At 39.0% G+C, this 11,851-nt stretch overlaps 1 protein-coding gene across 2 annotated transcripts; it reads left to right on the top strand.

Annotated features, from left to right (window-relative positions):
• The first annotated feature begins 4,784 nt into the window (after positions 1 to 4,784).
• On the top strand, positions 4,785 to 11,845 carry LOC128621088 (E3 ubiquitin/ISG15 ligase TRIM25-like). 2 transcript variants are annotated; one of them, XM_053646572.1, is made up of 6 exons: positions 4,785 to 5,440; positions 6,814 to 6,909; positions 7,052 to 7,285; positions 7,474 to 7,633; positions 7,866 to 7,922; positions 8,136 to 11,845. In XM_053646572.1, the coding sequence occupies exons 1-6, from the start codon at positions 4,850 to 4,852 to the stop codon at positions 8,657 to 8,659; spliced, it is 1,662 nt and encodes a 553-aa protein (XP_053502547.1). In that variant the 5' UTR covers positions 4,785 to 4,849; the 3' UTR covers positions 8,660 to 11,845. The 2 variants fall into 2 exon arrangements, with proteins under 2 accessions (XP_053502547.1, XP_053502548.1); XM_053646573.1 differs by lacking the exon at positions 8,136 to 11,845 and adding an exon at positions 8,039 to 8,118.
• The last annotated feature ends 6 nt before the right edge of the window (positions 11,846 to 11,851 follow it).

Raw genomic sequence — 11,851 nt, 5'->3', positions numbered from 1 at the left:
CAAACTCCTGTGTCTTTCTGTGTTGCTGCTTTTCCACCAAAGCCATATTATATTTCTTTAACCATTTTCCAGTGAAGCATCTGGTTATTATACAGTGCACTCTTAAAGTGCATCAATCTGCAAAAAACAATACTCCATTATTATAAAAAGTGTAAACAAATTTCATTTTACATGAAAAAAACCGGCCAATGTCAAATTTGCATAAGAATTCAGACCCTTTGCTATGACACTCAAAACTGAGCTCACTGTCATTTTCATTGACAATCTTCTGATTGATGCTTCTACAACTTGATTTTAACAAATCTATTTAAAAAACCCACAGCTGTTGGTGGCTATCAGCTGTAGGGCCAGTTGCTCAAAGTAACTGTCTGTAGAACTTGGAGTCAGGATTGCGTTGATAACTTGGCACAATGAACTTGTGTTAACACTTCTGGTGTTATGCATGTAATTGCATGTCCATCGCAGTCTTGCAACAGCTTCCAGATTCAGCCATGAGAATGATTTCAATGCGTTCTACATTTATCAAAGATGTTTTTAAAGGCTATCTGGAAAAAAGAGAGAGTCTGCCTCGCTAAGATACTCTTTTTTCATCTTGTTACTGACCTGTTGCCAATTAACCTAATTAGTTGCAAAATGTTCCTCCAGCTGTTTCTTTTTAGTAACACGTACTTTTCCAGCCTTTGGTTGCCCCTATCTCAACTTTTTTTTAAACGTGTTGCTGCCATCAAATTCAAAATTACCTTAATTTTTTCCCCTTACAATGGTACATTTCCTCAATTTAAACATTTGAAATGTTTTCTATGTTCTATTGTGAATAACATATGGGGTTATAAGATTTGCAAATCATTGCATTCTGTTTTTATTTACATTTTACACAGTGTCCCAACTTTTTTGGAATTGGGGTTGTACACTATAATTCTACAGAACCTGAGTAAAATTTATTTATTTTAGGCATGTTAAATGTTAACATCGCCACACTGAGCTCCTGATGCAGAAATAATGAAGTATATTTTATTTGGTCTCAGAATGAGGTAAAGGAGGAGCAGATGAAATTCCAGCAGAGCATCCAGGTGCCACTTCCCATTAACATCTAACCTGTGGACATTTTATTGTTTTAGATTTCTGTTATCTGATTCTGGATCCCAACACGGTACATCGTCGACTCATTCTGTCTGAGAAGAACAGAGTGGTGAAGCGTAACAGGACAGAACAGCCATACACTGATCATCCAGAGAGATTTGACTCCTGGACTCAGGTGTTGTGTAAGGAGAGTGTGTGTGGACGCTGTTACTGGGAGGTGGAGTGGAGCGGTGGTGTGCCCATATCAGTCTCATATAAAGAGATCAACAGGAAAGGAGAGGCTAATGAGTGTTTGTTTGGATACAACAGTCAGTCCTGGAGTCTGCGTTGTTCTTCTTCCTCTGTCTGTTTCCGGCACAACAACATTAAGACTCAGCTCCAAGGTCCAGTATCCTTCAGAATAGGAGTGTATGTGGATCACAGTGCAGGAAATCTGTCCTTCTACAGCATCTCTGACACGATGAGGCTCCTCCACAGAGTCCACACCACATTCACTCAGCCTCTATATGCTGGGTTCAGGATATAGTATAACTCATCTGTAAGGTTATGTGACTCAAAATGGAATGTTAGTAAAAGGGGCCATTTAGTATTAGTATTATTAACTGGCCAAGCACTCTATTGTTATTCTACCTTTTCTTCTTCTTCTTCTTCTTCTTCTTCTTCTTCTTCTTCTGGATAGGGTAACTATGACAGCCCAAAGAACCATCAGTTAAAAATTTGGGCCAAGTGCTGCCAACACTCTAGCACCACCATTGGGTCAAATTTGGCACTAATATGGAAGTACGTTTATGATAATAACTTTTGGAGCATGTGTCCAAAATATAAAAGGAATATTTTCATATTCAAAACCATTCTCCTGTAACATCTTGACAGTATGTAAGCGTGTATCTCAGCAATGCATCTTTGTATCATCATGAAACTTGATCAATATTTTCAGGACCAGGCACTGAATGTACCTAATAAGTTTCGTGACTGTGCCTCCTTGTGGTCAAGAACTGTAACTGTTAATTTTGTCAAAAACAGTTTTTTTTCTACTCCTCCTACAAATTATGTCCAGTCGACACCAAATTTGGCATATATTATCATCAGACCAACCCTGACATTCTTTATCAAAAGAATGTTGATATTCCAAATGTTTTGCCCGTAATGTGCCAACAAATCTGAAGGTGAAGCCACCAAACAGGAAGTGAGGCTGTATCTCAGCAGCAACTTTGCACACTCACACAAATCTTGATAGGCACCTTCAGGACTATGCCCTGAGGCTATGCAACAAATTTTATAACAGCACCACTTACTGGTCAAAAGTTACAATAACATTTCTAAAATGCTTACATAAGTGCCATTTTATGGCAATTATTATTATTATTATTATTTAACTGCATTTTTTGTATAGATTACTAAATTACACAAATAATATGCAAACTGCAGGATGTTTCTAGAAAAAAGAAATGGTATCAAAGAAACTGTTTAACTGTATGTATTATTAACAAATTTATTATACTGATATGGTTGTGAGTGCTGTGAATTTTATGCAGGTGTGCATGATTAACATGAACGTGAGTGTTCTGGAAATTACAGTCCATGGCGGCCATGTTTGTAGGCCGCAGTGCAGCATGGGAAATGTAGTCACTGGTTTGCTATAACATGACATATACATTTTAAAAGCTTTTGTGACATAAATATTCACCTGATGTGCTGTTTGTGACGTTTTATTTACAAACCTTCCAGTAATTGTCACGTTTCAAAGATAGTTATGGAAGAAATCGCAGATTTCCAAACAATTTAATGAACAAACGAACAACAAAAAGACAACTTGGCAAAATACTGTGGCTAAGGCTAAACATAAACTATCAAACAAAACATGGTACAGGGACACAGGCCAAGATAGACAATTACGTGAGACAAAGAAGCAGTGCAAACAGTGGCTATATATATATGGGTGCTCATTAAACAAAAACGTGATACAGGTGCAGGTGGTCATGTGACAGTAATATGGTGCAGTGGCTGCTGGGAAATGAAGTCCAGAGTTACCTCCTTGATATATGACAGTAATGATGTAAAAATGCATTCAAATATGCAATATATGGTCATGAAGCAAAGATATTTACAACAATTAGAATTCATTTAATAAGAATACAGTTGCAATCAAAATTATTCAACCCCCATTGCTAATCAGGTTTATCGTCAAATTTTGCAGACTTTCAGCTGTTTGTAATGAACAAATCAAACAGAAGCAATTGAAATTGTTCAACACAACGAATGCTTCAAGTGGTTTCCCCAAATTCAAGTGAAAATGCCATTTCTAATGACTTCTCCAGTTTCAAAATTATTCAACCCCTTCATGGCAAGCACCTTTAGTACTTATGATCTGCTCTTATGCTCTTATGACCTACTGCAAATGAGATGCATAGCCAGACACCAGCTTCTGGCAGTGTTCCTGAGGAATCTTATCCCATTCCTCATGAGCAATGGCCTCCAGTTCAGTAAATTTTTGGTGTTGCATGCTGCAACCACCTTCTTCAAATCCCACCAAAGATTGTCTGTGGGGTTCAAGTCAGGTGACTGTGATTTCCCTGTAGAATCTTCCAGGACTTCTTCTGCAATCAAGCCTTGGTGGAATTTGAGGTATGCTTGGGATCATTGTCCTGTTGGAAGGTCCAATAACCAAGCTTCAGCTTCCTCACAGACGGCATGACGTTTTCTCCTAAGATTTCCTGATACTTCAATGAATCCATCTTGCCTTCCACACACTGCAGGTTTCCAGTGCCAGAGGATACAAAGCAGCCCCAGAGCATCACCAAGCCACCATCATGCTTGAGTGTGGACAGAGGGTTCTTTCTTTGATATTTTTCCTCCAGACATACCGCTGATCCATCGTGCCGAAAAGTTCCTGTTTTGTTTCATCGCTCCACAGAACAGAATTGCAAAATGTCTGTGGCTTATTTATATGATTTTGATTGACCTTTCTTGTGATTTGGGGTCAGTAGTGGTGAATGTCTTGGAGTTCTGGCTTGGAAACGTCTTGGAGTGTCTCTTGAAATGTCTTGGAGTTCTGGCTTCTGCGTTTAGTACACACCTTACTATGCTCACTGAAACCTCAGTGCCTGTTGCCACCAAGTCTTGCTGCAGGTCTTTTGCAGTCACTCGAAGGTTTTTCACAACCTGCCTTCTCAGAAATCTGCTTGCAGGCATTGATAGCTTCCTTTTTCTGCCCCGTCCAGGTAGTTCATACATTTTCTGCACCTAGCCAGTTCAGGTATTTCACATGTTCAAGCTCAAGCACACCTGGTGTAACTAATGAAGCCCCTGATTAGCTGCATCAGGTGTGCTTGAGACAACACCTGTTTAGCATATTTGTGCTGTTGTTAGGGATTCTATTCAAGGGGTTGAATAATTATGAAACTGTAGAAGTCAATATAAGTTGCTTTTTAGTTGAATTTGGGGAAGCCACTTTAAGCATTCATTGTGTTGAACTATTTCAATTGATTTTGTTTGATTTGTTCATTGCAAACAGCTGAAAATCTGGAAATTTTGACCATAAACCTAATTTGCAATGGGGGTTCAATAATTTTGATTGCAACTGTATGTAAATCACAGAAAATCACAAAAGAACACTACATGTATTCTTTAAAACCTGAACTCCCTGCCTCTTTAAAGCCACACCTACGCTCTCTGTCACATTACACCACAAACAGAACCAGGAAGCTCTTTTTGCAGAAAACGAAACTCAGAAATTTTCCTTTCTGAGTGAGTGTGTGAGTGCAGGAAAATGGCAGAAGCCAGTATTTCAGTAGATCAGGATCAATTCAGCTGTCCAGTGTGTCTGGATCTCCTGAAGGATCCAGTGACTACTCCCTGTGGCCACAATTTCTGTAAGGTGTGTATTAATGGCTTCTGGGATAAAGAGGATCTGAAGGACATCTACAGCTGTCCCGAGTGTAGAGAGACTTTCACTCCAAGGCCTGTTCTACGCAGGAACAACATGCTGGCTGAAATGGTGGAAAAACAAAATAAGACTGAACTCCAAGCTGCTTCTCCTGCTCACTGTTACACTGGACCTAAAGATGTGGAGTGTGATTCCTGCATTGGGAGAAAACGTAAAGCCATTAATTCATGTATGGAGTGTCGGGCCTCCTATTGTGAAGATCATCTTAGACCTCACTATGAGTCTCCTGCTTTTAAGAAGCACAAGTTAGTTGAAGCCTGTGCAGAGCTCCAAGAGAAGATCTGCTCTCAGCATGACAACGTGATCGAGATCTACTGTCGTACTGACCAAAGCTTCATCTGTTACTTGTGCACGATGGATGAACATAAAGGTCATGATGCAGTTTCAACTAAAGCAGAAAGAACTGAAAAACAGGTGAGAACTGCATGTCATTATTCTTTTCAAAGTCCGTTTATACAATTTTTTTTTTTGTAAAATCTCATTTCTGTTCAGTTGATTAAATTGTTTTTCATGACTTTCATTGACTGTGAAGATTTACTAAAAGTCAAAGGGTTGTAGATAAGGAAATGTTAAATGTCAGACCGGTCAGTGTCCTTTAAACAGCCAGAACCCAACAGCATTCTTACAGAATTGTGCAACAACACAACAGTGCACAATGATCATGTTAAAGCTCTGTAACAGTGTTGTAAAGCCGTTGATGTTTAAATAATTCTTTCATTTGAAACTTCTGTTACCTTGTAATGCATTTTATTTTAGACACGTTTACATATGTTTACGAAAACTTAGTGCATACTGTGTGTCATGATTTCCCCTTGCACTAGCGCTGTAGCATGCATCGTGGTCTGAAACTTGAAGCGTGAACTCGAAGCACGTTTGTCATTTAAACCCCTTGTGCCTCTTTGTACTTCGTGAAGTATTACCTGAGTGTTTCCACGTACCAAGCCTTTGTACCTTGTTCCTTGTGGTTTGTTTAATAGTTTTTAATCTTGTTTCTTGTTTCTCATTACGTGCTGTGCCCTGCCCTGCCTGTTTTATTCCCGTTTGCAGATCGCCTGACCCATTGCCTGTTTCTGACCACGCTTTTGTTTCACGATTTGGGTTTGTCTGCCTGCCTCTCTTTAATAAACCTCTTGTCTGCACTTGCATCCATCCTAACCTCCATTACGTGACACTGTGTAACAAGTGGAATTTGCAAAAGATGTTTAAAAACTCATTTTCGATTACAGACCACACCTACATGGCGTGAAATATGATTGTGTTAGTGCAAAAAGTCGGGAAAACTCTGAAAAAAAGTTCTGACTGGTTTCCAAAACGTTTTGGCAAAATGACCCCAAATGGACATGGATTATGAATTTCCTTTGACCCCAAATCTTGAGGACCCTACATCTTTATGCCTTGTTGGAGGAGGAGGCATCACCCTAAACACCACTGGCATCTACTTCTACTGGTTTAAATTACAGACCCCTAGTGTGGGAACCCGAGCACTAGATAGACAGGTCCCAAAGAGTTCAGACTGATGTATGCTGTATCTTGTGAATCCTTTCTGAGACCCAGTGTCTTGGTCTGTGATAAAGTGGCTAGAGAAAAACAATTAGGCATTGTATTCAGGGTGAATATTGCTGAACTATGAGAGTTGGACTTTTTCTCCAATTTTACAATTAGGTATACTTTTTTGTTATTACACTATAATTGTATAGAACAGGAGTGAAATAAATTTATTTGCAGTTATTATCGACACACTGAGCTCCTGATGTAGAAATAATGAAATATATTTTATTTGGTCTTAGAATGAGGTAAAAGAGAAGCAGATGAAATCCCAGCAGAGGATCCAGGAGAAGCAGAAGAAGGTGCAGGAGCTGAAACAGACTGTGGACACTATTAAGGTGAGAAGTGAAACACACACACACACACACACACACACACACACACACACAATATGGACAGTATAGAGTCACTGCAAGAGAAAGAGCTGATCTTAAATAGAGCTCCATTGTGTGTGTGTGTGTGTGTGTGTGTGTCTAACAGAGGCGTTCACAGGCAGCAGTAGATGAGAGTGAGAAGACCTTTACTGAGCTGATCAGCTCCATGGAGAAAAAGCGCTCGGAGGTGAAGGAGCTGATCAGAGCTCAGGAGAAAGCTGAACTGAGTCGAGCTGAACGACTCCTGAAGCAACTGGAGCAGGAGATTGCTGATCTTAAGAGGAGAGTCACTAAGCTGGAGCAGCTTTCACGCACACACGATCACATCCACTTCCTCCAGGTAACACTCACTGTCTGATCTACAGAGGGCGCTGTTCCTAACAAAATTTCCTCCTAAAAGCTCATTACAGCAACAATAAATGTTCCTAACTGAGATCACAAGTGTGTCTTTGGTCTGATTCAGTCTGAGATTCATTCGTTCCTCTCCTACACTTTTCTCCTTCTCTATTATGTGTTTCCTCTCTGTAGAGTTTCCCGTCTCTCTGTGTTTCTCCTGGATCTGAGGATTCACCCAGCTTCACTGTCAGTCAACATCTCTCATTTGATGGTGTGAGGAAATCTCTCTCAGATCTGAAAAAACGAGTCGAGGAAATCTGTGAGGAGGAATTCAACAAAATCTGTCCACAAGGTAAACAAGCAAGCTTTGTAAATTACATCAAGATAAATTTACCAGACAAACAAAGTCAATGGAACATAATCACAAATCCACAAACTAATGTTATATTTATCTGAGAAAATTGTAGTTGATGCCTTAAATTGAAATTTGGAATGTTGACCCACTAAGGCAGCAATTTAATTGATGTATCTGTCTGAAACAAGGCTTTAAACTGTTTCCATGTCATATTTTTGTCTCTCCACAGCTGCAGCACTTCAGATATTACCTTCACAGCAGAAAAGCAGAAAGGATTTTCTGCAGTGTAAGTATAACACAAGTCCCCATCCCCAACCCCCAACACATATCTGTGTTTTGTATTTAAATCAGATATATTTGTACCTGATGACTGATATTTAATATTTAAAATATTTCATATAGAGCTGAATTAGGAGGACAGAAACACAGACAGGTATCTCACACACACTTTTTATATCCTGTGACTAACATCTAACCTGTGGACATTTTATTGTTTTAGATTTCTGTTATCTGACTCTGGATCCCAACACAGCACATCCTTCCCTTATTCTGTCTGAGAAGAACAGAGCAGTGACACACAGTAGGACACAACAGCAATGCCCTGATCATCCTGAGAGATTTGACTACTGGCCTCAAATGTTGTCTAGGGAGAGTGTGTGTGGACACTGTTACTGGGAAGTGGAGTGGAGCGGTTTTACTTTCATATCAGTCTCATATAAAGAGCTCAGCAGGAAAGGGCAGGGTAATGAGTGTGTGTTTGGATACAACAGTCAGTCCTGGAGTCTGGTGTGTTCTCCTTCCTCTGTCATTTTCCGGCACAACAACATTAAAACTGTACTCCCAGGTCCAGCATCCTCCAGATTAGGAGTGTATGTGGATCACATTGTAGGAACTCTGTCCTTCTACAGCATCTCTGGCACGATGGAGCTCCTCCACAGAGCCCACACCACATTCACTCAGCCTCTATACGCTGGGTTCGGTGTAGGTAATAACTCAACTGTGAGGTTGTGTGTTCCAAAATGAAATGTTAGTAAAAGGTTTTAGAAAATAAAATTTAAACTGAGGTGTCAGATTTAATTGGCACCCTGTCCAGGGTGTACCCCGGCTTGTGCCCGATGCTCCCTGGGATAGGCTCCAGGTTCCCCGTGACCCTGAAAAGGATAAGTGGTATAGAAGATGGATGGATGGATGGTAGATTTAATTTCACCCTGAGCTACAATGCCACTTTATAAACATTAATTAAATATTGTTATTCTACCTTTCTTCTTTTTCTTCTTCTTCTTCTTCTTCTTCTTCCTCTTCTTCTGACAAGATTGTCTATGGCAGCCCATAGAACCGTATGGTAAAATGTTGTGAATTTCTGGACAGTGATTGGGGAGGGTCTCAGGAACATTCTGGCCAAATGCTGTAGCAGCACCATCATGTCAAATTTGGGCCTAATATGGAAGTACGTTTATGGTCATAACTTTTGAACCGTGTGTCCTAAATTTAAAAGCCTGGGTTGACACGAGTTTAACGTACCCTATGACTTTCCACCTAATTAGAATTTGGACGTTTTTACATCTTGGAAAAACGTTTGTTTTGTTTTGTTTTTTTTTTGCTACTCCTCCTACACATTTTGTACATTCGTCACCAAATTTTGCAGACATGATTTTCAGAGTAAGCCTCACAAAAGTTATTAAAATAATCTTGAATACTCCAAACAGTTTGTCCATAAAGGGCCAACCAATCTAACAGTGAAGCTGCCAATTTTTAATAAAAAAACAACAAACAAACACAATACAAATGCTGCCCATTTGTTCATCTAGAGCTTTCCTCCTACAATCACAGAATTCCACCACTGTTTGCAGTCAAAACATACACGTCATCAGTGAAACTACAAATCGCTCTTGAATCCCTTTGCCTAAAGTTATGGCTCTGTTTTCCTGTGATAACTTAGTCAACAATTGTAGTAGGTCTGTGAATGTCCGGCTCACCGAGTCTGGGTGCTTGGCCCCTGAAAATGCTGCTTGCAGCTTTTATTATTATTATTATTATTATTATTACTTAACTGCATCTTTTCTATTGATTAATAAATTACATAAATAATATCTTATTGCAGACTGCAGAATGTTTCTAGAAAAAAAAATGTTATCAAACAAACTATTTAACTGTATGCATGGTTAGCAAATGTATTATACTGGTATGAAAAATTTCTAATGTCTCAAAAATTCCGTTTTGGCTTTGGCAAAGACGGATTCTTTTGAAATAATAAACTTTACTCAAACTCAAACTCAAAACTCAAATCAAACATATTTTATTTCTTTAAACATTTTCCGGTGAAGCGTCTGGTTATTATACAGTGCACTCTTAAAGTGCATCAATCTGCAAAAAATAATACTCCATTATTATAAAAAGCGTAAACAAATTTCATTTTACATGAAAAAAAACCTGCCAATATCAAATTTGCATAAGAATTCAGACCCTTTGCTATGACACTCAAAACTGAGCTTATTGTCATTTTCATTGACAATCTTTGAGATGCTTCTACAACTTGATTTTAACAAATCTATTTAAAAAACCCACAACTGTTGGTGGCTACCAGCTGTGGGGCCAGTAGCTCAAAGTTGTCACGGTTTCCCCTTTAAGCAGCGTGCTGGAGAGCATGTGGGCGCGCGTGGACGAGCAAGGTGTGCGAGCGCCCGCTCTTCGTATGTTGACAACCGTGACATGGTTTACTATGGATACGTGCTTTTGTTATGTTTCTGTTATGTCTCCTCCCTGGTCTGTCATTGGCTATTGTGTAAGCGTGTGTCTAGATTGGTGTCAGCCGTCAGCACTTAACACGCTCATTATGTTTGTATATATATAGCGTGCCTCTCAGCACACGGCGTGGAGTATTAGACTAGATTAGTTTAGATACGTTATAGATAATTACGTTAGATATAGAGTCTTAGTCACAGTCTCTGTCCATGTTATGTTTCATTGTTAGACTAGTGCATCTAGTCCATGCTGGTTTTTCCGCTCCCAGTTCCTAGTCATAGTTTATGTTTCTTGTTTTGTATCTTGACCCTGTTTTCTGTGACCGCGACCTTGATTCCTGCTTTGCGCCGTTTATGCCTGTTTGCCGATCGCCTGACCTTTTGCATGTTTTCGTACTACGTTTTTAGATTACGATCTGGATTTATCTGCCTGTGTCTCCCTCAGTAAAACTGTTAACTGCACTTGCATCCATCCTAATCTCCCTTACGTCTCGAGACGTGACAAAAGTTACTGTCTATAGAACTTGGAGTCAGGATTGCGTTGATAACTTGGCACAATGAACTCGTGTAAACACTTCTGGTGTTATGCATGTAATTGCATGTCCATCGCAGTCTTGCAACAGCTTCCAGATTCAGCCATGAGAATGATTTCAATGCGTTCTACTTTTATCAAAGATGTTTTTAAAGGCTGTCAGGAAAAAAAGAGAGACTCTGCCTCTCTAAGATACTCTTTTTTCATCTTGTTACTGACCTGTTGCTATTAACCTAATTAGTTTCTAAATTTTCCTCTAGCTGTTTCATTTTAGTAACACTTACTTTTCCATCCCAACCTTTTTGAAATGTGTTTCTGCCATCAAATTCAAAATTAGCTTAATTTTTTCCCCTTAAAATGGTGCATTTCCTCAGTTCAAACATTTGATATGTTTTCTATGTTCTATTGTGAATAACATGGGTTTATGAGATTTGCAAATCATTGCATTCTGTTTTTAGTTACATTTTACACAGTGTCCCAGCTTTTTTGGAATTGGGGTTGTATTGCAGGGTGCTCATTCACACCTGATGGTCAGCCCATTGATGGTAAACACCTGACTCTAATTTCACCTTCAATTAACAGCTAATCCTAGAGTTTCACATACTTTTGCAACTCACAGATCTGTAAGATTGGGTTATTTTCGTCAATAAATAAACGAACAAGTATAATATTTCTTGTCCCATTTGTTTAATTGGTTTAATAGTTCTCTTTGTCTACTTTTAGGACTTGTGTGAAAATCTGAAGATGTTTTAGGTCATATTCATGCAGAAATATAAAAAATTCTAAAGGGTTCACAAACTTTCAAGCACCACTGCACAGTATATGATCATATTAGCAAAGATATTTATAACAATTCAGAATTCAATTAATGAGAATTTGTAAATCACAGAGAATCACATTTACACAAAAGAATTCTCTACACGTATTCTTTAAAACCTGAAC

Source organism: Ictalurus furcatus, chromosome 17 (assembly GCF_023375685.1).
Source record: "Ictalurus furcatus strain D&B chromosome 17, Billie_1.0, whole genome shotgun sequence".
Classification (NCBI taxonomy): Eukaryota; Metazoa; Chordata; class Actinopteri; order Siluriformes; family Ictaluridae; genus Ictalurus; species Ictalurus furcatus.
This window is presented reverse-complemented; position numbering and strand designations above follow the sequence as displayed.